General features: G+C 40.3%; 1 protein-coding gene across 1 annotated transcript; it reads left to right on the forward strand.

Annotated features, from left to right (window-relative positions):
• The first annotated feature begins 5,024 nt into the window (after positions 1–5,024).
• Positions 5,025–19,082, forward strand: cbx7a (chromobox homolog 7a). The gene is made up of 6 exons (XM_028454413.1): positions 5,025–5,351; positions 7,715–7,758; positions 7,879–7,944; positions 8,037–8,103; positions 14,295–14,598; positions 17,773–19,082. Exons 1-6 carry the CDS (start codon positions 5,283–5,285, stop codon positions 18,168–18,170), a joined length of 948 nt encoding a protein of 315 aa, XP_028310214.1. The 5' UTR covers positions 5,025–5,282; the 3' UTR covers positions 18,171–19,082.
• Positions 19,083–27,877: the final 8,795 nt, after the last annotated feature.

Below are 27,877 nucleotides of genomic sequence, written 5' to 3' on the forward strand. Positions count from 1 at the left end.
TGCAGCGCCCCACATTGGCCAGTTTAGGTCACGTGACTAAGACTAAACCTAACCCTAAAAATTGATGTGATATTGGGTTATAACCTAACCCTAAGATGCTACATACATGTACTTTGGTAAATGTACCAATAGCACCAGGGGTTGTCCGTACGGCAAACGAACGAATAGACACTTTCTTTAAAAATAACCATGCTTGGGCATACATAATCTAAACCAGTGTTTCTCAAATAGAGGTACGTGTACCCCTGGGGGAGATAGCACTACAGTAGGTACTTGATATATATATATATATATATATATATATATATATAACTCTTTAACAAAACGTCATCAACACACAAATTACACCTCTTTGCCATCGGTGTGAGATGGACAACATGCTCCAAGATCATACAGTACATAAAAGTTAATTTATTGAATTCTATTACGAATACAAATCTATACAAATTATTTGAAAAAGTATTTTTGTCAAACCAAGTGTCGCAGTAAGACCAGCAGGAGACAAGTGAAGGCTGCAGTGACAATGTAGTAAATACCACTGACGTTATTTGATATATTTGTAGTAACTGTTGTTGTTATTGCAGCGGTGTTGTAATTTGCAGACGCACCCTGTGCTTTGGTCGCACACCCAGCTACACTTTGACACAAATGTTATTTATCTTCTGCTCGAGATACACATCTGTGTCTGATCAAATGATCTTGTAGCATGTTGCCCACCTCACACCGATAGCAAAGAGGTGTAATTTGTGTGTTGACGACGTTTTCATTAAAGAGTTATTGATGCTAGAAGTCCAAATCTGTGAATATCTGCCCACTTTACCAAACTTACCTAATCTTCGGAGAATGAAACTACCTATCTTAATCACTAATATGCTAAAATGATATAATTGTAGGAAGTGAGAACAAGGTAAACTACTGTGATAATTTGTGGCGAGGTTTTTGTAGTTATTTAGTCTAAATCGTTACAGTCCAGAGCAACTCACAAAACGACAACAAAAACACACAAAATAAGAGAAAAATATGCTGAATATAATTAAAAAAGAACAGACAACCAACAATAAAATACACAAAATGATATTAGAAATAGAAGATACACACACTAAGAAAAATACACTGAAATAACAGAAAAACATACAAAACGACATAAAAAACTAGCAAACGACAGCAGAAACACACACACTGAGAGAGAATAATTTAGATAATACCAGTAACACACAAAATAAGAGAAAAATGATCTATCGATAAAAGCAAGGAATCTCTGTCTGTCTGTCTGTGTGTGTGTGTGTGTGTGTGTGTGTGTGTGTGTGTGTTCCTCAAATATCTCTGCAAATCAGGCTCAGATTGAGCTGAGACTTTCAACATGGCTGCTGCTTGTTTCAAGGGTGTGCAACGTTGGATTTGCTTGGACTGCAATGATACCGTTAATAAATTATTATTATTAAACTAGTGCAGTGCCCGTAGGAAGTATGTCTTGCTATAGAAAAGTGGGAGATTTAATATTTAGCACTGTAATATAGGCTAGCATACATCTGCAGCTTGATGAGAGAGAGAGAGAGAGAGAGAGAGAGAGAGAGAGAGTGAAAGCTGGACAATGGGCTTTTAAAAATGACTAAAGTGGCTCTAATATCCTAAAAAACACGTTGTAAATATTGACCAGCAGGTGTCAGTGAGCAATGTTTGTAACTAAGGTGAGTAATAAAATTAATAATAAAAAGTTAATAATGATAAAATTCATTTTCTAATTATTTTATTAAAATAAAATAATGTAAATAATAAAATTAAAATTGAAATAGGCTTTCACTATATATATATACAAAATTTACAAATAAGTTGAGTGTTATAAAAGGGGAAAAGGTTATGTACACAATTTAATATCAATATACACACACATATGCATCCGTTTTTATTCTACTTATTTACAAAACAAGATTCATTTAAATGTGTGTTATCACTCATTCATTCCATCATTATAATGTATGGTTGTTTTTCACTGAATTCTGAGTGAAATGTTGTAGTCCGACATAAGGGGGTACTTGGATTCAAAAGTAAGAGAAGGGGGGGGACTACAGCCTAAACATTTTGAGAACCACAGATCTATGATCTATGATCTATGATCTACTTCCACGGGGGATGGTTTGAGCTCCGTCCATGCGTCCGCCCGTCTGAGTTAAAGGGGACAGCTTTTCTCAGAAACCGTTTAACATATGATAACCAAATTCAGTGTGTGGCTTCAGAGTATCAATACCTTGATGGAGTTTGAAAATGAAAAGCATGCAATTATATTTTCTGGAGTTATTGCCCTTGTTCCATTTTTTTCTCTGTTTGAGGGATCTTCAAAGGGGACAGCTTTTCTTAGAAACTGTTTAAGATAGTTAGTAATTTTATATTCTGATGTGATGATATTCTCTTATGTAAACATCTACATAAGACATTTAGGAAAAGGTTGTGAGTTGTAATGACAACTAATCTAGTGGGGGATGTTGATGACTATGTCTTCTTGTTATTATATAAAGCACAGTCAGAGCTGATGTCAAACTGGTGGTCATAATGTTATGGATGAACATGTTTCTGATACTTTGGCGTCAGAGAGGTCAGAGGTCAGAGGTGTGTTTGGATCTCTCTGCAGCAATGAACTATTCATCACCTCCTCCCGCTGTGTCATCATCATCCTCTAGCTTTTCAGCATTGCCGTGGAAACGGTTGCCATGACACCCAAAGCTCGTAAGTGATGTGAATGGTCCAGCTGCAGAGAAAACGTGTGTGTGTGTGTGTGTGTGTGTTACTGAAAGTTTTACAGTAAACTGGTCCACACTAGCGTGAATAAAAGACAGTAGGAATATGATCTTGTTTTCATCCAGTCCATGGATGGATGTGTTCAGGTGTGAAGTTTAAAACGTGCTCACCATCACACCAACATACAGCAGCTGGGTTTTTGTTTTTCCACTACACAGATCATTTTCTCTGAGATCTTTGAGTTGTACTGAAGTGTGCGTATCTGACTGTGAATGCAGTGTGAAGCATTAAAGATGTAAAATTAAGACTTCAAGTGCTTGTTTAGCAGTTTTATTCCATATTTGGATCAAACGCTGCAGGAGGGGCTGACATTTCTACAAAGCCACAAAAAGCTTTCATTTCCATTGCAGATGCTGATCAGTGTTACATAAAACACTCCAGTTCACTCATTGTCATTGCTCAAGCTTAAATGTTTAACAACTAAGAATTAATCATTTAAGTTTGATTATCTGTGCCATCTTCACTCAGATTCTTGCAAATTCATTGCTTTACATTAATTTATCAGGAGCTTATAATTGTGAGACAAAGTTACTTCCAAAATGTGATGAGTTTTAAACCCAGCTTCTATAACTGCAATGTGTAAAACTCAGATTATTTAAACTAATCTTATTAAGTGGAAGAGTAGACATTTAACCCAACATGTTTTGTTGGTCTTAATTTAAAAATGTCTTTATTTCCTGTAGATTCCTCTGAGGCAGGGGGTGACAAACTCATTTTAGTTCAGGGGCCAGTTTAATCTCAGGTACCATTATTTAGCAGATGTTAGGCAGGAAAATTAGCAATTTCAACATTTTTTTGCCGTAGTTTTTATATTTTGCATATAAATGATATAAAGTGTAAGGTATTGGCAATATTCAAGCAATAAGTGATGTCAGTCCTTGCAGGATCTTCACATTAAATGTATTTGATTTCATGACCAACTCCCATTTGAATTGCTAAATTTTGTCAAGTAATTTGAGGAAAATTGTGGGATTTTGGGTAGAAAATTAAAGTTTTAAAACCCCAAAACAGTTAGCGATTAAAAAGGACTGTCATCATGTGATGTAAGCACGGTAAAACTGTGAAAATATTGTGGAGTTTCATTTAATTTGTATTTTTAAAAGGGCTGATCTCCAACTGAATTAGTAATTCACACACAGGAGAACATGCAAACTACTCACAGAAATGCTTCAAATTGTCTCACACAAGCAAATACAGCAAATAGCTTCATTCCACCACTGCCCAATGTTTCAAACATCATTTTACAAGATTCCTCTTCTTTTTGTATATATATTCTGCTTTAAATAGAGATTTTTTTGATCATGGATTAATCATTTTTCAGTGTGGATTACTTATTATTCTTCATATGATGGTGAATTTAAAAACTTGGGGATTAAACCAATAATATCAGAAATGAGAAGAAAAAAAACAAAAAGAAATGAAAAAGCTACAAAAAGTATATGGCACACACACACACACACACACACACACACACACACACACACACACACACACACACACACACACACACACACACACACACACACACACAGCACAAATAAAGAATTTCAATGTTAGGAAAGCATGTAATAAAAACATATTTGTTTCTATAATTTAGTTATTTTATCTTATCTTAATTATGGTAATTTTATCATCCTATTTTCTTATTTTCAACTTTGTAGTGATGACCCTCCTCCTCTTTCTCTTATAATTCTGGACTCTGCTAAGCGTGCACAGTCTCGTATGCGCGTGCACGCACAATGAAATTACCCCCCCCCCCCCCCCCCCCCCCCACCCCCCCATATTTATATATTGTACTTTTTTTCTAATGGCTGTTTATGTATCAGTGTGCTGATTTTCATTTTCATTATATTCCTACCTCCAGCTCTCATGAGGCACACCCTGGACAAGGCGCCAGTCCATCACAGAGCAAAAATCACATTTCTACACTTAAAGATAAAAAAGGTGATTAAAGCAATAATATCAGAAATGAGGAAAGGGAAAACGAAAAGTGAAAAAGCAACAAAAAGTATGACACGCACACACACACACACACACACGGCACAAATAAAGAATTTTCATGTTAATAAAGCATGTAATAAAAACTACTTTTTCATTCTATAATTCAGTTATTTTATCTTATATTAATTATCGTAATTTTCTCATCCTATTTTCCTCCTTGTAGTGATGACCCTCCTCTTTCTCTTTCTCTTTCTCTCTGCTCCAGTTAGCGTGCGCAGCCTCGTATGCGCGGGCACGCGCATTGGGGGCTTGGCTCTACGTAACGGAGAGGGAGCGCGCCCGGCGGAGAGCCGTGCCGTCCGGTGTGGATGTGTCGCAGATTCAAAAAAGTGCGTGAGGCGGACGGCTGGAGTTAGTGTGTGACCGGAGAAGTGCAGTGCGCGCCTGGATCGCTTCGGCTCCGTGTCATCTCCATCACCTAGTGCGTCACTACCTTCATTCCTGCACTTTGAGCAAAACACGCACTTTGGTTCCCGCAGCGCGCGGCTATGGAGCTGTCATCCATCGGAGACCAAGTGTTCGCCGTGGAGTCCATCACCAAGAAGAGAGTGAGGAAGGTAGGAGGACTTCATTCAACTTGTTCTCAGTGCGTGTGTTTGTGCAGCCTTGGACTGAGTGTTCCCATCCACCACTAAACTAGGCTACGCACTTCTCAGCGTGCGTAACGACGCAAAGCTGAGCCGTTTTATGTAACTGCCACTAAAGTTCTTCACCGTCCGTCCCTCAGCAGCGGCTCTTTGGACGACACTACGCAGCTGTGGAGGTAAATAAATAAATAAATCAATCAATAGGCAGATAGCTACGCACTTTGTTTTGGTGACGGCGGTGAATCCGCTCCAAACTGCTGCGTGCGTCACAACCGCTGGAGCCTCGTCTGCTGAAAAGTTGATTCAAAGTGCGACGTAACATCACTTTATCCCACTGCAAAGTACACATGTCACGTGGTGCTATGTTTTCCAAAAACCTACGCCGTTATAGTGCTTGTACGCATGCGCAGTTGGAGCATGAGGAGTTGTTTTCATGACAGAGGAGACTGTTGTTCCCGAGCGGAGACTCGGAGGTTGCGCAACGTGCCGTTGTTTACGTGACGGCCCCGCCCCTTTCCTTCCCGGTGAAATGTTCTGGAAAGTGCGCGTGGGAGCAGCCGGCTCAGCGTGGATATGTGCGTGACGTGACTGCACATGAGGAGGGGTCTGTGTGTGTGTGTGTGTGTGTGTGTGCGTGTGTGTGTGTGCGTGTGTGTGTGTGTGTGTGTGTGTGTGTGTGTGTGCGTGTGTGTGTGTGTGTGTGTGTGTGTGTGTGTGCGTGCGCGCGTGTGTGTGTGTGTGTGTGTGTGTGTGTGTGTGTGTGTGCGTGTGTGTGTGTGTGTGTGTGTGTGTGTGTGTGCGCGTTCTGTTTGGAGGACACCCAGCTCTGCTGTCACTGACGTCATCTCAGAAAAACATCATTTAAAAATGAATACACATTAAAGCGACAGTAACCTCATTCCTCTGATGGAGCAGATTCCTCTCTCAGACAAAGGTTCTCAACTCGTGGGTCGGGGCCCCACAGTGGACACTATGCATTTTGCCTTGGCCCAAAATAAATAAATAAATATTACGCTTTCATTCTAATGGCTGTTCATGCATCAGTTTACTGAGAATCCACATTTACAAATCGGTGGTAGCCAATTTAATATATCAAAAGCACATATTTTAATTATATCTATTATATAGTAAAAATATATATATATATTAATATATATATATATATATATATATCAATCCATCCATTTTCTGAGTCACTGAGTAAGGGTGAATTGATATTTTGATGATTTGTTTTAATTATAATATAATTATAAATTATTTATTTTTCCATTTCCAATAGCCTACAGTGCCTATAAGTTTGAAAGTGTCAGCATTTTGTGCGTTTCATAGCCCAAATTACTAAACAGCGCTATTTCCTGTAACGGCTGCACAGTCTCACTCCGCTGTAAGGCAGAGGGAGGCCACGCCCCCTCCCAAAAGCACGTTGCTGCTCTGCCTCTGTTCCCATAGCGTGTTTTTATGTGTTTGCACATGCTCAGTCAGGTCCACAAGATGAAAACCATTTACGTCCAAAGGCAGCGTTGAGAGCTGCCTTTGGACGTAACCGTGCTATGCTAAATGCTATACGTAAGTTCACAGTACATTCGTGAATTGATATCACATGACCGCTGCTGCTACGTTCTCTAGCTAGTGAGCGGGATAACACTACAGTCAGGATGACAGCGCTAAAGACGATAAAGAAGCTTTTTTTTTGAGGAAAAACGACAGCTTTTAAAAGATGGAGACCAACACCTGAGCTAGCAGACCTTCAGCAAAGGTAAAGTCAGAACATTGTTGGTTCTTTCTACAGTGAACGGAACAAAAGGAAGGATTGACTTTGTGGATGCTCCTCACTGAGGCTGTTCTGAGTTGTTGTTGTTGTTCTTTTCTCCATGTTTCTGTGTTTCCAACACAAACAACAGATGTGCTGCTGGTCATGAGATATATGTTGTTGGGAGAGTATGGAGGTTATATTAAATAATTGTTTATGTTTCTTTAATGGTGTTTATGATGTTGATTTTGTTAGATGATAAATCTTCTTTGTTTTTTTCTTTCTTATTATGAATTTTATATTTTGATAAGTGTATTGAGATGACTGTTGTAAATTGCTTTATACAAATAATGTTGATTTGAATTGAATTAACACTTGCCAGCAGAAACATATGAAATTGTCATTGGTGTTCTTGATTTGGAATGTGCCTACCCAACCCTAGTGGTCACTGACAGAAAAAAAATGCATAACAATAGTGTGTATGCGTCCTGCACCACCATTAATGGTTGTTAATGAAGCTGAACCTTCTGTGGATGTTCATTGTGATAAAAACATTAAGCCCCTCCTCTGTGTCTCTCTCTAGGGAAATGTGGAGTATCTGCTGAAATGGCAAGGATGGTCTCCAAAGTGAGTCAGACTTGAGTCATGGTGCTGTGATCTCATCCTCTCATCATATTTCCATCAAACGGCATGGTGTGTTTGTTTGTTGCTACAGTTTAAATGTGTGTGTGTGTGTGTTCTTGGCAGGTACAGCACTTGGGAGCCAGAGGACAATATTTTGGACCCCCGCCTGGTGCTGGCCTATGAAGAGAAGTGAGACTTCACTGCTGCGGTGTTTGAAATGTTGCTGCTTTGTCTCAGGGATTCTTTTTCTCATTGTTTGTGTCAATTTCTCTTTTAATCAGTCAAGAGAAGAACCGAGCTCTGGCCTATCGTAAGAAGGGCCTGAGACCCCGCAGACTCCTCCTCAGAGTAAGCTTCACTTCTTACATATCTACTCTATTACTTCCAAGGCTTGTTGGATTACATTTACTATTATTATTGTTACAGGTTCAAAGTTTTAAGGAAAATAAATTCATCCCTGTTTCAGGATGTAACCATTTTTAATTTTACCATGTCAATTACCCGTGTTCAATTACAATTAAATTATGATTTCAGTGACCAGCATTTTTTCAAATTACAATTATTTTTTATTCTCAGAAAGTCAATTACAATTATGTTCTCAATTACTAAATTGCAATTACATGTAATCACAATTACTGATACTGAAATAAATAACCTTATAAAAGTTAATCTTCCTCTTGTGTTAGCTTTCTGTTAGCATCTTTTATGATACCTGGTCAATTCAATGCCTTTATTGTTATTATACAGTATAAGGAGATTTCTTTTTACAGTTCAGAACATGCTAAAATAATACAAACATGACATTAATCATAAATCAGCTGTACATTTTTACACTAAAAACAAATATCTATCATTTCATTTCTTTACTATCTATTGGTTGTTTTCCTAATCAATGAAAAAAAAATGTATTTAAAGAAGAAAGAGATAAATATTAGACATTACCAGAAAGAGGAACTCAGTAAGTATTTGTGGGAAAGTTGATTAGTCTTTTTATTGTTGATTCCAAACTGTTTAGTTAATGGTTTAAATTAAATGGCTGAAGTAATAACAGGTAGTTGATGATATTATCTAAGACCGTGGTTCCCATAGAGCTGGGCAATATATCGAGATTCAAGTTATATTGAGTTTTATATTTTGGCGATATAGAAAATGACAATATATATCTATATCTATATCTTTTTTTTTACTTGTTTTTATTTATACAATTGCACACAAATCGCATCATTCAAGTATTTTATATTATTCATAGAGTACAGTCAAACAGTTTCCTTTACAATTTTACACAATGCAATGTATTTTTATAGCTTATTTTGTATTAAAATAATCATTTTATGAGTGGCTGATTTAATTACTTCTCAGAACAGCATAAAAAGCGCAGTTTGATGGATTTCTGAGTGTGTTTTTTACCCTGACTTTTCCCAAAACAAGCCACACTACAGAACTCACTCACACGTGCTGTCCCTTAATAGAGAAAAAGCCAAAAGTAGCTCATATCGTGCAGCTGTTATAAATAATAAATAAATAAATAAATGTGCCTGTGTGGCTTTTTTCATCAGCAAATTTAACCCAGAATTGTCTTTCTGGTCAGACTTCATTGAATTAAAAATATCAAGATTAATATCGTATATCGCCATTTTGAGAAAAATACTGATATATGAGTTTTGGTCCATATTGCCCAGCCCTAGGTTCCCACTGTTTTTTGTCCCATGTACCCCTTTTGCATTTTTGCCAAATCACATGTACCTCCTCTTCATATCATAAGTACCCTCTCCATAATTTCATAATGTGTTTTCATTTGTGGAACAAACCCCTGAACCCCTAAATGTGTCTCAAACATTGGCTGAACAATGAGTGGAATTAAGTTAAACTACAACTTTTATGTGATTACTTCAACAGGAAGTAAATAGTCTCCTTTAGCTCAGGTACCCCTTTTTCTTATTTCTGAATCCATGTACCCCCCCTTTGTCCAACTACAGCATTTTAGTTGGAACTACTTTCATATTTGACACAGTAAAAGTGTATAAATATAGTTCTGTACGATTGTGTGTTGTTTTAATTAAATTATAATAATAATTTAAAAAAAAAAATTAAAATGTGTTTTAATTTTCCAGAAATTTCAGGTGACCCCATTTATACTCCAGGCGACCCCAAGGTTGAAAAACACTGATTTATTGGCTCCTGAATAGATTTATTTCTGTCTGTAGTTTTAATCATTTCCGGGACCAAGACTGATAATTTATTTGTTAAATTTCCGTTTTCTCTCTCTCTCTCTGTAGTGCCATCGCGTACCCTTAGGGGTACATGTACCCCCATTTTAGAAACACTGCTGTATAGCATAAAATAATCATGTTTCAAGAAATGACAAGAAAATATAGTATTTTATTTAGCAATATTACTGTTAGATTGTGGTGAATTTGACCCAAAACATAGTCTAAAAAGGAACAAGGAACATTTCCTGATTATTTTTGTTAAATCTTTCGGAGCACCTCCTGCAATGTGCCCCCGTACCCCTGTTGGGGAACCTCTGATTTAAGATATCCCCTGCAGTCAGTTTATGATAGTACATGATGTTAGAGCAGGCATATGATGCTAACTGGTTCCACTGGTCTTTTCACCACAGTTCAAATAAAGCAGCAGTGACACAGCTGTATCACAGTCTAAACAATGGAGTGATGCTTGTTTCAACGTAACCAATCAGAGCTGCTCGCCCCTCGGCTTCTTTACTGATACACAGCTTCAGTGCTAATAATAGCCTCTGAAGACCAGAAAGCAACGCTGTGCAGTGAAAGACCTGAAACGGGTGTTACTACAGGACATTTTCTCTTTTACTTTGATGCTTTCTCTTTCTCTTCTGCTCTTAGTCACACACTGTACATGGACTTACTCATCCAGGAGCAGAATACAGGCCGTGTGTAAAAACAGGAAAAGCTTAACCAATGAAATGTGAAGCTGTGGTTCAAGTTACACTCAGATAGAAGATTATGTCCTCCTGCTTGATCTTCATCAGCACACCCTCACACAAACACTTCAACGAGTCAAAAGAAAAGTATGCTTCATAATTCAAGCAAGTTCATTTTATCTTGTTTTTTTAAATAATATGTAAAGATTCCATTTATTCAGGCAACGCTTTTTTCAGGGAATTTGATTTCCTGACGTGTGTCATGAAAGCGATCAGTAGATGCTTTGATGATTTCCTTATGAAAGAACTAGGGATACATCAAAGCAATCACCCCTGAGGAAGACTGACAGTTGGCAGTCGAGACATGTCTGAATAAATGAAACCATAATATATTAAAAGTGAGATTGTGTTGCTTACTGACTTATTCATTTGTTGCTTTACAAAGGTGACATTTTTCTGTAAAATGTGTCTGCTTTAGGTTTACTTTGTGTTTAGTGTTGGTATAAAGCAGTGTTTCTCAAATGGGGGTACGTGTACTGTACCCCCAGGGTTACATGAGAGAGAGAGAGGAAAATTAACAAACAAAGTGTCAGTCTTGCATGGCATGAGATGACTAGAAATGATAAAAAAACTATACAAATAAATCTATTCAGGAGCCACTAAATCAGTGTTTTTCAACCTTGGGGTTAAGACCCCATGTGGTATCGTCTGGAGTTTAAATGGGGTCACCTGAAATTTATGAAAAATGAAAACAGATTTCTGCAATGTTTTAATAATTATCTTTTTTTGAGAAAATAAAACACAATCTTAAACAATTGTATTTCTATGATTTCACTTTGTGAATCTAGTTCAACTAAAATGCAGTAAAAAAAAAAAAAAAAATCTGAGTTCAAACATGATCAAAAACTAATTAAAAAAATGTCTTTGGAGTCGCCACAAATTGTTGATATCAAAATGGGGTCACGATCCAAAAAAGCTTGGAAACCACTGCATTAATTAGTTTCATTCACTTATTTACAAAATGAGATTCTTCAGAATGTGTGTCATCACTCATTCATTCCATCATTATGATCTGTAGTTGTTTTAAATAGTTTTCTAAGCAACATTTTGTCGTCAGACAAAGGGGGGACTTGAGTAAAAAAGTTATAGAACCACATGGTTTAAAGAATCTACTAAATATCAACACAATGTCCTCATTAAGTTTGAACACAAAACACTGCTGTGACTCAACGCAGCTTCACTGTCCAGCCTGATGAGCTCTTAACGTTACTGAGTCTGATCAGAAAAGGTGGAATTTATTTAGACATAACATCAGGATTTATTCTCATGGGGGTTCATTCTCCCGTCCCGCTTTTTTACGCGCGTGCACTTACGCTCTTCTCCTGCGCGTATTCTCCCCTCCAGGCTCCTGACACGCCCACCGCGCATAAATCAATCAAAAGCGCACAGTAAAGGAAGCAGACTGAGCCATGATGTCATTAAAATTACGGAACATGGAGTTTTACCAACGCTTGTAAATGTCATTGAAATTCGTGAAAATGATAATATAATAATATAAATAATATAAAATGATTTTAATTTGAAACGCCTTCATTGTCAAACAATGTAACAGGTTGATTTGATCAGATTATTGATCAGTTTATTGCAGTTTGAGAGGATTGGCTGCATTCTTCTGTCCGACTCCTTTTCCCCTCATACTAACGACAGATTAAGTGTGGAAAGCCTGATTTTATTAACTTTTTCCATCCCTGCATTCAGAAATGATCAGAACGTCATCATTTGTCACCAATACGGAACCTATAGATCTTTAGCGTGACCGAGTGTGATGCGCTGCAGATTTAAGGAAATAACTTTGCAGAGCGTCCTGAGATGTTTGCAGTGAAACAGAAACATTGGCTTCGTACATAATACTCAGTTTTAAATATAAATAGTTTAATGCCTTATGTATGGAATCACAGGAGTGCCAAAATTAAAAGGAAATGCATGTGGAGATATAAAGCGAATCAATAATATAAATATGTAAATAAAAAGAGAATCAATAATTTCCACAGGCTCGAGGAGTAAAGGATTACAGTGTTATGTAATCAGGATACAAAAAACATGTAACTGTAATCTGTAACAGTATATTAAAAAACGTGTAATCAGATTACACGGTTTTTTTTTGTAAAAACTGGGATTATTTCAGGGGATTATATTTTAAAAGCAAGCACAACATATTTAATGTGACTCTTAGCCTGCGAGCAGGTATTGTGTGAACAGGTATCGACTAGTCAGCCTGGACAGAAAGACCCGCCCACAGCCCTTGATGTGGGCGGGTCATTGATTTGACATTGCTTTTACCGACAGCTTGAGTCATGAAGTAAAAACAATGTCAAAACACAAATGGAAAAGACAAAACAGAAAAAGAATAAACTACATTTGTATATTTTTTTTATTATTGATTCTCTTTATATTTCCACATTTTTATTATTGATTCTCTTTTTATTTACACATTTGTATTATTGATTCACTTTAAATTTCTACATGCATTTCCTTTTAATTTTGGCACTCCTGTGATTCCATAGTTATGAAGCTGATGTGAGCGAGTTTGAGATGAGCCTTATTTAAATATGTGTGGGAATAGTTTATGGTCCATCCTCTAATGCGTATTTCACCAACCTCTGCATATGACAACTTGTTTCACTATTATTTAATCTGTAGTGGATCAAACTGTGGCTTTACGTTGGACATAGTATGAAAATAGTTGAACATCACTGTGACCAACGTGGACAGAAGTCTGACGTCTGTCAGAGTTTTTATTAATCGAGGAGCAGCAGCAGCAGCTGATGTGCAGCTGATCAGGTCCACCACACACGAGTCCGTGTGGCTTCAAATGTAACTCAGTCTCAGTTTCATCTCATCGGGTGCTGCACAGGTTTGGAAGCACGTAAAAGGAAAAGATCTTAAGCAGATGGTTAAGTTAAGATTTGAATGGGAATGCCCACATTTCAGGGTCACTTCACCCAGAGTGTATCTGGGATGGAGCGACTGACTTAAATAGATCCTCCACTGTTTTTACAAATGTGGCCTAAAGCCTTTGAAATGTCCGTATTAGAAGATCTATGCCTAACAAAACGCCTTATTTTGCACCATGTTTGTTTTTTTAACTTTTTAAAATGGGATTACTACCGTTTAAGATTCTGTGCACCGCCATGTTGAAATGACATCATTGATGACGCCAATCGCCCTTTTAGTCCACTGAGTTCTATATGAGGTGAAGCATTCAGGATCATTTAGCAGCTTTTTCAGTCAAAATGACAACTTGTGCTGCTTTGGGTTGATCTCAGAATCAGTAAAAGTTAAAAAAGTCAATGTAAACCTCTTTTGTTTACCAAAATTTGATAAACAAAATCCATGAGCCAAAAAGATCTGTGGCCGCAGGGGGCGACAGTTGTTTTGTAGGTGCCATGAAGAAGAGAAGAAGAGCTCCGGCTACATGTAAATACAGGAAACCATTGGTATTACAGGTTTTAAAGGGTTAAGGATAAGAACATGATTAAAAAGTCTTTAGGAATGAACTGCACTGCAGCAAGTTGTGCTTTTATTGTGAAAGAGGGTTTGGAGGGACACTTTGCCCATTAGCATCCATCTCTCCTTCTAGAACCTGTTTGCCATGGACCTGCGTAGCGCCCACAAAGGCACGGAGAAGCCTCCACCACGCCTCCGCCTGTCCCTCACCAGGTCCATGAGCACAGATGTGGACCAGACAGACCGCCGCCGGGTGTATCGGCGTGCTGTCAGGAGGAGGAGCCAGCAAAGGGTCTCCAGAAGAGGATCAGAGAGGGAATCCAACAAAGCCTTCCATCGTCAGAGGAAGAAGGTGGAGGACGAAGAGTGGGAATCCACCAGTGAAGACGACAAGTGTGAAAGTACCACAGAGGAGCGCTGTGCAGACAGTGTCTACGGTGAGTGTCCTGATCACAATCTGACCTTTGACCTTTCATCGTGGACATCAGGGTGGGCTGCGTCCGAATAGTCCCTCCTATCTCCTTTCCTATCCACTGTTCCTTAACCTTCTGTAGGAGTGTTCCAATTTTCTTTAAGCTCAGGAAAAGACGCTCAATGCCTCCTTTATAACCTCCTTTAGCCTAGGAAACACTGATACAACCTTTACCAAAGAAGACCAGATAATGCTGACCCACAATTCCTTGTGGCAACAACATTTAAAGGGACACGCACACCTGAGCGCTTAGGGAAACTCACGATGATTGACAATGCAATAATATGTCTTAAACAACTTTAAATAATCTAAAACCCATATATTATTAAATGTAAGCCATATTATCAGATTAAAACTGACATAAAAAGGATCAGAGACATTTTTATTCAACATAATTCATATTAGTGAGTAGAAGGTGAGTGTGATCAACCATTCTCACTGTGACGTTCTTTAGTTTACCTTTAGTTCCTCGTAGCCATGGAAACCTCTTTTCCTTTGATTTGCATTCAAACCTGTGATTTATGAGATTATATCAGTGGAAAGTGTTAGAAATGTGTTTTTAGCCCATTTTTGAAACATTGTAGTTTTTTCACCAGACAGACGTCACTAACCTTCACCACCGTCAGATTATTACGTCACCTAGTGGAAGTGTGTCTGATTGTCTAAACAAATGTGATGGCCTTTTCCTAACTCCTTTATGAAGTCTCCTTAACCCCTTGGATGACTTCATGGGGTTAAGGAACAGTGGATAGGAAAGGAGATAAGAGGTACTATTCAGACACACCCTTGGGGTCGATTACATTTTTAAATTACAATTACATTTTCAATTATCCATGTTCAATTACAACTCAAGTACAGTTACATTGACCAGTTTCTTTCCAATTACATTTAAATTCACATTTCTTATTTTCCCTTGAAATCAATTACAATTACATTCTCAATTACTAAATGCAATTGCAATTAATCAGAATTACTGAGCCTTTTATAAATAAGTCCATAAAACGTAATCTTTCTCTTGTGTTAGCTTTCTGTTAGCATCGAGTCAGTTATGACCCATGTCTTAAATCTAAGGTCCCCAAACTTTTCCCAGTCCCGTACCCCTTCAGATATTTAACCTTTTGTTGAGGAATAATATATCATTTAAAAAACAATAATAATCAGTGAGAAACTCTTGTTTTGGGAAAAATAAATCTACCTAACTTTTGTTGATTGAACATATATCAGTAATATATATATAATAATAATATATTCATCACCCTGAAACAGAAATACAACTCACTACAACTTTAATGAGTTGTTAAGAGGATGCACAGAGCTCTGCAATGTTTTCAAATTCAAATAAAAAAAAACTCTATTTGTAAATCAGGGGGAAATTCAAAGGCCCACAGAGCAGTAAATGAATGACATAGCAGCTATGCTAAAAATGTAACCAAAGATAAAGTTAAAATACAAAATTACAAAGTAAAAATACAAAAAAGAAATCCAAATCCAATGTTTGGCTGAAATTGAGAGTGTGAGTCTTTAATTGTTCTCCACGTAAAGTCTATATTTTGTTTGTCAAAGCTGAAAATCCACTTTCGCAGCACGTTAAGCTTAACGTAAACTATGCAAACGTAGCTCTCGCCATATTTGTGGTTTTTGAGATTGAGATTGTTTCTCTGTCACCACTAGAGGGCAGTAATACAGAGGCTCCTGATCTGCTCCACTACAGTATGTTTATATTTTAGTATACAATGTTGTCACACTGTTTTTCATTTTTAGTCACGTACCCCTCATGACCTGTACCCCACTTTGGGAACCTAGGTCTGAAATCATCTGTAAAATACACAAAACAAAATATTATCCATCATCCAATTTCTTTTTAATATCTTGGTTACCTTGTTAGTTATTGGTATTCATATTTTTAGTGTGAGTGTCTGAGCCTTTTTGTGTCAGTATAACACTCAATTTATTATTATTTTTAAATAGTAAAATGATTGTGAAGAGAACTGACAGGTAAACCTGATATGAAACATATTTTAATAATTGTTAACTGTATTTGTAAGACCCTAGTCTCTTTGACGCCCCCTTATATGCCTTTTTTATACCAAGTAATTGATATTTACATTATTGTTATACTATTAATATTATCAGAATAATTTCTAACACTCGGATAGTGGTCTTCACCATAACCCACAAATATGTTTTCCATGAGGAGAAAACATGAGCAGAATTACTTTTAACATGTTTATGTTTATATATATATATATATATATATATATATATATATATATATATATATATATGGCATTGCACACAAAAAACTAACAAACCAAACAATATATATATTTTGAAAGTTGTCATTAAAACTAATTATTAATAATACTATTAAGTTAGTATTCTAATAATATCAGCGCTTTGGTTGTTTAGTTCCTTTTTTTTTCACTCACTCAATTTTGCACCCCTGGATGTATAGCACCCTTAGCATTTGCCTATATTACCTATAACAGGGGTTCTCAAACCTTAAGCACCCCCTTTCTCTTATTTCTAAATACAAGTACCCCTATTGTCAAACTACAACAATCTGCTCAGAAATCTGTGAAAAAACCACTATAGATCATAATGATGACATTAATAAGTGATAAAACATATTTTAAAGAATCACATTTTCTAAATAAGTGAAAGAAACAGTATTTAGTTCCTCCTGAATAGATTTATTTCTATAGTTTTTATGGAACTCTCCTTTTGTGGAACCAAGACTGACCTTTGTATTTTCAGTTAATGTTCTAAAATTATTTCCACTATATATTTAGATTTATTTATTTACATTCGTATGATTATCAATTTTAATTGTTTTTCATTATTTTTTTTGTTTTATTTATTTTCCACTCTCTCTCTCTTAAGTACCTCCTGTAGTGTCATTGCGTACCTCTAGGGGTACCTAGTACCCCCATTTGAGAAACACTGGCCTATACAATGGGCCTGTCCTGTGTAAGACAGAACTGTAACATGTTCCACAGGTTTGCGTTTAATGAAATTGTAAATTACAGTTTTTATGCAATGTTCATGCCAATTACAATTATAAAGTCAATTATCTGAACTCAATTACAATTATAATGGACTCCAACCCTGGTTGACGTGCTGGTTTTTGGTCTCTCAGGTCAGTCCGAGTGCAGCTCGCCTCCCGTGCTGGAGCGCCAGGACCTGGAGGTGGAGGTGGAGGGGAAGGTGGAGAATGACATCACAGCGGTGAGCACCTGGGCTGACGGAGTGGGCGGAGCTACATTCCAAACTGGACACGATGAGACATTTGAAAAATCACAGGACAGTGTCCAGCCTGAGTACAGTGTTGCCGGGGGCGACAGGGAGGGAGGCAACGAGGGCGGGGTCTGTCAGAGCGTCTGCTCAGTGGTTGAGGCCAGAGGCGACAATCAGAGCGTTACCACGACAACCAAGGACGGTCCTGGGAAGGTGATCATGACTGACGTGACCATAAACTCCCTGACGGTGACTTTTAAAGAAGCCAGTGTTGCTGAAGGCTTCTTTAAGGGCTGCTAATGTGAGGTACAGAGGGACGACAAACCACGATCGACTCTCCACTCTCATTTTGTACGTGTACATAGTCGTGTACGTAAGGTGATTTCACACGTTTACAAGGCTACACTCATTTCCCGCTGCGCTTAGTGAAGATGTTATTGCCTTTCAATTAGAATTGAGAGGAGATTTCATCCGTTGGCTCATCATATGGGTGGGATAAGAAATGTGAGGCCCAGAAAAAGGGTTAAACTGAGGTGCCTGCGGCTGAGTAGACCCTGGTGGAAGGTTCCATTCCTGGGGGTGGGAGACGATAAATGAAGCAGCAACATGAAGCAACACTTGGATGCAGCTACTTTTTTTCCAGTGCTCTCAGACTCCCGGGGCTTGTTTCAGTAGCTCCTCTTTCTTACTGATAACTTTTTGTAAAGCATTATTTCCTCGTTTCTTCCACTGTTTGCACAGAACTAGCTGCATGTCAGTCTGTGCCACACTCATGCTTCGTAGGGGTTTATTTCTGTCACAAAAGGAATAAAACAAAGAGAAATAAAGTCTGCTGCTTTGTGAAAGTTATGCATTGGAAAGGGGAACAGATACACAAAAAGAAGTAGCCTACTCTGCAGTGTTTGCTGTCTGTCTGTCCTTTAACTTTTGAGGTATGAGATGATGTCTGGGTCTATTTTTGTAATACCAATTGATAAATAGTCCATTCTTCCCACCGGCTTCTGTGCATATGAAAAGGTGTCAGTTTTTTTTTTTTACACCGCCGCTTTGTAGGCTATGTACAAACATACGATGGATTAGAATGTAGTGAGCTTTAATTTATTGCATGTGGTGTGTACAGTATAAGGTAAAACCAACTGGTGTCACTGATGATGTCAGCTGGAGTCTTTCTCATTTTTGAACTAAATTTTCAATAAATGTGAATTTAAAACATCTGAGTGTTCACTCCTTTATGCACCTTCAGGTAAAGATGAAAGATTTCCACATTTCACTTTGCATGAATGGAAAAAGGACGACTCTTTATATTATGGACTTCATTTAGTCCCAAAGCTCATTCACCCATTCACACACTAATGGGACTGAGCTGTCGTGCAGGATGCTGGTCAACCACTGGGTTCAGTGTCTTGCCCAAGGACATTTCGACAGGTCCGACTGGGATCAAACCCCCAACCTCTGGATCAGAAGACGACCCCCCCCCTACCACCATTGCCATAGGATTCGTGATCCTATAAACTCTGCACCAACGAGTTTATAGGATCAAGAATCATTGATTGGACACTTTTTTTCCGATATTAACTACTTTCGCCCGCAATCATGTATCTCTATGGAATTAACATATTGATATGATGTTTCACTGGATATATTCCACCTGCGCAAAATAAGAAAACCAATTCAACTTCAGTAAAGGAAAAACTGTCATATCTAGTTTATAAATGTCTGAAACAACATATGGGCTTTTAAAAAACAGTGATACTAACATCAACTGAGATGAAATTTAATGACAAATATTGGCCAATAACAGGGTTGGGGTCAACTGTAATTGTAATTGATCAAGCTTTCAAAAAAAAAAATAATCAAAGGGGTATAATGACACTGGATTTTAATTTTTATTCGTCCTTTAATGTTGCTGTTCTTATGATATTCATGCACTCTTGTTTTATTATTCTATTGTGTTGCACTTACCACAACTCTGTACAGCACTTTGTGATTTTATCTGCAAAAAGCGCTTTATAAATAAACTACTTACTTACTTACTTACTTACTTAAACGACCCCTTGAACTGCCACCTTAACATGGTGGGGTTGTTTGAGTGCCCGAATGATCCAAGGAGCTATGTTGTCTGGGGCATTATGCCCCTGGTAGGGTCCCCCATGTCAAACAGGTCCTTGGTGACGGGTCAGACTAAGCGCAGTTCAGAAGACCACCTGGAGCCAGGCCTGGGGCTGGGGTTCGAATGCGAGCGCCTGGTGATCGGGCCTTTGCCCACGGGGCCCGGCCGGGCCTAGCCCGAAAGGACAACGTGGGCCCGCCCTCCAGTGGACCCACCACCCGCAGAGGAATCCGTAGGGGTCGGGTGCAGAGAGGACTGGGTGGCGGTTGAGGGGGGGGGTGCCTTGGCGGCCCGATCCGCGTCCACAGCTTCTGGCTGTTGGGACATGGAACGTCACCTCGCTGGGGGGAAGGAGCCTGAGCTTGTTCGGGAGGTTGAGAGGTACCGGCTAGATATAGTCGGGCTCACCTGCACTCACAGCTTGGGCTCTGGATCTGGTCCTGGAGAGAGGCTGGACGCTCCACTTCTCTGGCGTTGCCCGCGGGGAGAGGCGGCGGCCTGGGCTGGGCTCGCTTATTTCCCCCCAGCTCAGCCACCACATGTTGGAGTTTACCCCAGTGAACGAGAGGGTCGCATCCCTACGCCTTCGGGTTGGGGACAGGTCTCTCACCGTTGTTTCGGCCTACGGGCCCAACATCGGCGCAGAGTACCCAGCCTTCTTGGAGTACCTGGGAAGGGTACTAGACAGTGTCGCGACTGGGGACTCCATTGTTCTACTGGGGGACTTCAACGCCCACGTGGGCCGTGACAGTGAGACCTGGACAGGGGTGATTGGGAAGAACGGCCTCCCCGATCTGAACCCGAGTGGTGTTTTGTTATTGGACTTCTGTGCTAGTTACAGTTTGTCCATAACGAACACCATGTTCGAGCACAAGGGTGTCCGTAAGTGCACGTGGCATCAGGACACTCTAGGCCAGAGGTCGATTATCGACTTTGTAGTTGTATCACCTGATCTCCGGCCGCGTGTTTTGGTGAGGGTCTGTTGGGAACGTCTGGTGGATCCCTCTGTCAGTGGGGTCTTCAACTCCCACCTCCGGATGAGCTTCTCCCAGATCCCGAGGGATCTGGCCAGAAGAAATTCTGGCAAACCGTTCGGCGCCTCAGGAAGGGGAAGCAGTGCTTCACCAACACTGTTTACAGGGCAGGGGGGGAGCTGCTGACCTCAACTGGGGATGTTGTCGGGCGGTGGAAGGAGTACTTCGAGGGTCTCCTCAATCCCACTGCCACGTTTTCCGATGAGGAAGCAGAGGCTGGGGACTCAGAGGCGGACTTGCCCATCACCCAGGCTGAAGTCACCGAGGTGGTTGAAACGCTCCTCGGGGGCAGGGCTCCGGGGATCCTGAGTACCTTAAGTCTCTGGATGTTGTAGGACTGTCTTGGTTGACACTTCTCTGCAACATCGCGTGGTAGTTGGGGACAGTGCCTCTGGATTGGCAGACCCCAGGTCCCTCTCTTTAAGAAGGGGGATCGGAGGGTGTGCTCCAACTACAAAGGGATCACACTCCTCAGCCTCCCCAGCAAGGTCTACGCCAGGGTGCTGGAGAGGAGGATCCGGCCAATAGTCGAACCTCGGATTCAGGAGGAACAATGGGGTTTTCGTCCCAGTCGTGGCACACTGGACCAGCTCTATACCCTTCATCGGGTGCTCGAGGGTTCCTGGGAGTTTGCCCAACCAGTCCACATGTGCTTTGTGGAGCTGGAGAAGGAGTTCGACCGTGTCCCTCGTTGTGCCCTGTGGGGGGTGCTGCGGGAGTACAAGGTCCGGGGCCCTTTGCTAAGGGCTGTCCGTTCCCTGTATGACTGCAGCAGGAGCCTGGTTTGCATTGCCGGCAGTAAGTCAGACCTGTTCCCAGTGCATGTTGGTCTCCACCAGGGCTGCCCTTTGTCACCGGTTCTGTTCATTGTTTTTATGGACAGAATTTCTAGGTGCAGCCAGGGACCGGAGGGAGTCCGATTTGGGAACCTCAGGATTTCATCTCTGCTGTTTGCAGATGATGTTGTTCTGTTGGCTTCATCAAATCAGGACCTTCAGCGTGCACTGGGGCGGTTTGCAGCCGAGTGTGAAGCGGCCGGGATGAGGATCAGCACCTCCAAATCTGAGGCCATGGTTCTCCACCAGAAAAAGGTGGCTTCCCCTCTCTGTGTCAGTGGAAAGTCCTTGCCTCGAGTGGCGGAGTTCAAGTATCTTGGGGTCTTGTTCACGAGTGAGGGTAGGATGGAGCGTGAGATTGATAGACAGATCGGTGCAGCGTCAGCAGTGATACGGTCACTATCTTGTGCCTGGATCGGGAGGTCTGGGCATCTCTGCTGGGACTGCTGCCTCCGCGACCCGGCCCCGGATAAAAGCGGAAGAAAATGGATGGATGGATGAATGGGTATACTGACAGAAAAAAGGCCCAGACACACACACCAAAAATATTAAAACCTATTTATTGATTAGGAAGCCTAACAAAGTAACCAATAGATCTGAAAGAAAATAGATGATAGATATGTTTTTAGTGTATTTTACAGCTGATACAGCTAACACAAGAGGATGGTTAACTTTTATTAGATTATTTATTTCAGGCTCAGTCATTGTAATTGAACTTTAATAATTGAGAACGTAATTGTAATTGACTTTCTGACAATAAAAAAAAGTTGTAATTTTAATAGTAAATGGAAAAAATGCTGGTCACTGTAATCGTAATTGAATTGTAATTTAACATGCATAATTGAAAACGTAATTGTAATTGAAGAATGTAAAATGTCTTTGTTGTAACAATGAATATTAAAGCACAAAAACACCTACTTTTATTTCTGAAATTGAACATTGGGTAAAAGTGAGTCTGTATTTCGTGTCCATTGCTAGTGTTAACAATAACTAACATTTTTATTAATTAATTTTATTATAATTTATATCCATCATCCATCTTCTTACCCACTTGCCCAAACATGGCGCCAGTCCATTGCATTATTGCTAATTGCTTATTGCTATTACTATTATTATTTAAAGTATTTTACACATGTATACCTCACAATTGTGTCAAAACAAATGTTATCTCTGTGGTTTAGGCGTTACAGGTGAAGGGTAACTTCCCTGGAGACACCTGAAAACGTTCATGTTTTTTTTTATTTGAAAAAAAGTGATTAAAGAGTCATTATGTGTATTTTTGTATCTTTCTGTTGTATTTTTGTGCATTTTTTGTATAATTATTGTTTTTTGTTGCCATTGTAGTGATTCTGGAATCGTTTTGTGTCTTTTTTTAGTTGTTTTTTTTTTTTGTTTTTTGCATTTCTGTTGTCTTTTGTGTATGTTTTGTATAAATATTTAGTTTTGTGTGTTTTTGTTGTTGTGTTGTGTGTAAAATAAATATTTTTGAAATGACCAAATTACCCCAAAATAACAGATGCACAAACTCAGGGTATTTGGAAGCCGTTGACAAAGTTTCAGGTGGAACAGGCACCACTTTGGGGAGACATTCGCTCCGAACTGGTATTTAAAAAAAGGTGGGAAAATAGTTGCGTCATCAACTCTATACAGTACTTACTTAGAGGAACCTCCTGAACAAACAATGAACAACGTATGATGGGATCCTGAAAAATAGGACACAGAGGAACATGAGATGAGATGAATAATAAAATGTATAAATGACAGATTGTGATGAAGTGATATTTTCACAGACTTGGTGCTCAACACATCAATAAACAGTCACATTAAACCTCCACAGCAGCAACACTCAGCACAGCAACACAGAACATTTCCTCAAACATGGCAACCTTTGAAAAGTGTAAGGAGACAAACAGAGAAAGGTCAGAAACAATTACACCTGATGGACTTGATCACATGATCAAGGTTCTGGTATCTTCACTCTTGAAAAATAGCTGAATCATGCATTTTATACAGTACTGACTTAAAGGAAACTCCTAAAAATGAGTGACATCATCCTATAAGAGGCAGTGAGAGGTTAAGGCTGGAAGAAAACAGCTGTTTGTATAAACAATACCTCATTCTTATATTTATTCCACCTAGTGTCTTATGCACTAATAAATTATAATTTAAGCATTTTCTGAGCACTTTACTTGTTTGCACTCAAGTTAGATACAAAACGTTTTCTCTGGACTGTACTTTGTGCAATGACAGTAAAGTTTAATCTAATCTTATTTGAATTTTGATACATTATAATGAGTGTTTTGATCATTTTATTTTACCTCATCAGGCTACAAAAATAACTTCCTCAATAACTTACTCTTCTCAGCTATGGGGTGCCAAGTGTAAAAATGTAGTATAAAAGTTGTAGCTTACACATTTTCATTATTTATCTCACTTTTCTCATATTTAGCACATTTTCCTACATTTAACACAACATTTAACCACATATATTGAGGTAAAAAAAAAGTCGGCGGTCTGATCCTTTGCCATGCAGACGTAATCAAGCTCCAACTGAACTGCCCCAACCAGGACCCTGGAGAGGCAGTCGGCGACCACGTTCGACTTGCCGGTGACGTGACGGACGTCAGTGGTAAACTCCGAGATGTACGTCAGCTGCCGCTGCTGGCGCGTGGACCACGGCTCCGCTACCTTGGACATAACAAACGTTAGGGGTTTGTGATCCACAAACGCTGTAAACTCCCGACCCTCAAGCAAAAAACGGAAGTGCAGCACCGCGAGCCAAAGCGCAAGCCTGTCAAACGCGCTGTACTTACGCTCCCTGGGAGTCAGTTATCTGCTAAAGAAGGCAAGCGGTTGCCAAGCGCCACCCACCCACTGCTCGTGAACGACGCTGACAGCGTAGTCCGACGCGTCCGTAGTGATGGCGATCACAACAGCGTTGCTTGTGCTAGTGCCGTCTTGACGCCTCTGAAAGCTAGATCCTTCTCCTCAGTCTAGTCGATTGCCTGACCTGGGGATTTACCCTTAAGAGCTTCATACAACTGAGTCCATCAACCGTTGAAACGATTGAGCAGCGTTCTTAAGCCCAAACGGCATGCGCAGGTACTCGAACAACCCGAAGGGGGTGATCACCGCCATCTTGAGGATGTTCGCTGAGTGCACCGGAACCTGATGATATCCACAAACCACGTCCACCTTTGAGAAAACACGCTTGCCAGACAGGTGTACCGAAAAATCCTGTATGTGGGGGACCGGGTAGCGGTCAGGCACAGTCTTGTCATTGAGGCGGCGGTAGTCCCCACATGGACGCCAACCGCCATTGGGTTTTGGGACAATGTGCAGAGGGGCCGCCAACGGGCTGTCAGAGAGGTGGATGATGCCCAGTTGCTCCGTGTGAGCAAATTCCACCTTCGCCGCTGCGAGTTTGACTGGATTGAGACGCCGCGCCCTGGCGTAAGTTGGGGGGCCTTCGGTGACGACATGGTGCTCCACCCTATGTCTGACTGCAGGCATTCTCGGCACCTGGGGGATGTCAACTCTGCGAACTCGGCGAGCAGGCGGATGTACATCCTCCTCTGACAACGAGGCTGAAAACCCGTCATAGATGGACACACCGCTGGAGCATGGGAGAGAGGAGAAAGTTAATGCGTCGACTAACCGGTTGTTCTTTACATCCACCAGGAGACCGTGGGCACAGAGGAAGTCTGCCCCCAAGAGGGGAAAAGCAACATCAGCAGCTACGAAACACCACTTGAACCTCTGTCCACCGAAACACAGCTCGACACTCCGCGTGCCGTAAGAGCGGATGGGACTACCATTAGCGGACGCTAACGGCAGCCCGTCACCCCCTGCCGAGATCTCTGTCCTCGATGTGGGAACAATGCTCCTCTGGGCGCCGGTGTCGCAGAGGAACTTGCAACCGGAGACAATGTCTTTGATGAAGAGTAGCCTGCTGGAGCCGCTGACGTTCAGGGCCACGACTGACCGCCAGCCCTTTCGTTTCCCCCCGGCCTGAAGCTGCATGGGGGGCGGCACTTCTTGGTTTTGTCTCCGAACCGTGCATGACAAACGCACAGCCCATGATAAAATGTTTCTTACCCATCCTTAAGGAGGGCTGGTGATGGTCACAATTATGCAATAAAATAAATGATTTTATTGCAATAACAAAACATGCATTGCTGTCTCAAAATGTTTGCACTTCTTGTCGTGTTGACCTTTGACAGCATGTGCAGACAAGTGAAAAAAAAAAGACAAATACCAGGTAGTTTTCTTTAAAAATGAATCCAAAGTCATATATAATAAGTCTGATATGTGAAAAATTGACAGGCTTTTATTTTGAAACTACACATCAGAATTTCTTGGAACTTATTGGGTCACGCCATAAGGTTGTGTACTACAACCATGAAGTGAAATAAGACTGTGATAACAGGGCGTTTTTAAAAATAAAAAAAAAATTAAAAAAAATGAATTCAAAATCATATGTAATAAGTCTCATATTTGAAACTCTGACAGGCTTTTATTTTGAAACGACAGATCAGAATGACTTGAAACTTATAGGGTCACGCCATGAGGTCGTGTACTATAACCCTGAAGTGAAATTAGACTGTAATAACAGGGCGTTTTCTTTAAAAATGAATCCAAAGTCTTATATAATAAGTCTCATATTTGAAACTTTGGTGAGCTTTTATTTTGAAACGACACATCAGAACTTGCTAGAATTATCTTAGCCATTGTGTTCATTTTTATGTTGGACTTTTTATTCACACAAATAAAATGTCATGGCCTCATTTTCTAAGGCTTCAATGTGATCAGAATTAGGATGGTAAAATAATCAAATATTCAATAATCAATTATTTTACTAGATGTCAAATTTATTAGCAACTCAGTCATGTCCAAACATTTCCACAATGGGCCGATGTGACTGTAGCTTTTCTTCTCAACCAAGTAGCAGCACATCAGACGTGTAGTGTTCATAGGACGGTGCTTTTATTTTGAAGTCCGTCCTCAGACTGCATTACCGTACTGTCGTCAATAAACAGGCACCGCAAATTGGCTGGCGGCTAGAATGACCGCGGATTTTCGAGTGGAGGCTGGCTTGACCGCAGTTCCTCCTCCTCCTCCTGCCTCCCCTTCCCCTCATCCACCTGACGACCACCATCATCAGCTGCGGCCGCTGCTGCTGCTGAAGATGAAACTCCACCTTAGCCACCAGCAAACATCTGTGTTATTTTCACACATTTGGCAACATCTGCCTTTAGAGCTTGTCTCTTTTTATGTCGATTTTTTTCTGCGTCTCCTTCTTTCTCTCTGTAAGATTGATTGATTGACAACCGAGGCTCGAGAAGGGGGAGCATTGGCCCTCAGCTGTAATTGGTTCAGCCCTGAATCAATCATAATTAATGGGCTGGCCCAAAATCACCATCGGCCCATTTGCACGGTACGCCCGATGGCCAGTCCAGCTGTGGGTACACCCTGGACAGGGCGCCACTCCAGCAATCCAGAGACTCTAATCAACCTCACAGTCATGTTTTTTGTATTATGGAAGGAAACTGAAGGAAACCCAGCAACACAAGGAGAACATGCAAACCCCACACAGAAAGGACCAAAGTGTCCACCTCAGGGATTGAACCCAGGACCTTCTTGCTGTGAGGTGGATGTGCTAACCACTCAGTCTTTTCTTCTTGCTCCTTCTCTTTTTTTTCTGTCTCCTGGTTGTATTCTCTTCTGCTTTCTACTGCTTCAATTATCATTGTTGTCCAGTTTAGAAACCTTTTCGTTGTGGTGCGGGGAACCAAAACACCCACACATGCACAACAATGATCCGTCCTGTTTCTCTGCTTCCATTAGTGACTATAATGGAACTCTGCTCCTGGAGAAAACTTTGAAAGCAGATTCAATCCCTAATAGCTACTGTATATGCCCTAGGGGAAAGGCCCCAGACATGTTCAACCAAGGATTAGGGCCAGACTGACTCCAACAGGGTACAGGCAGATGAGGAGCTGGACACTGGAGGCCTACTTTAGATCC

Source organism: Gouania willdenowi, chromosome 8, assembly GCF_900634775.1.
Source record: "Gouania willdenowi chromosome 8, fGouWil2.1, whole genome shotgun sequence".
NCBI lineage: Eukaryota > Metazoa > Chordata > Actinopteri > Blenniiformes > Gobiesocidae > Gouania > Gouania willdenowi.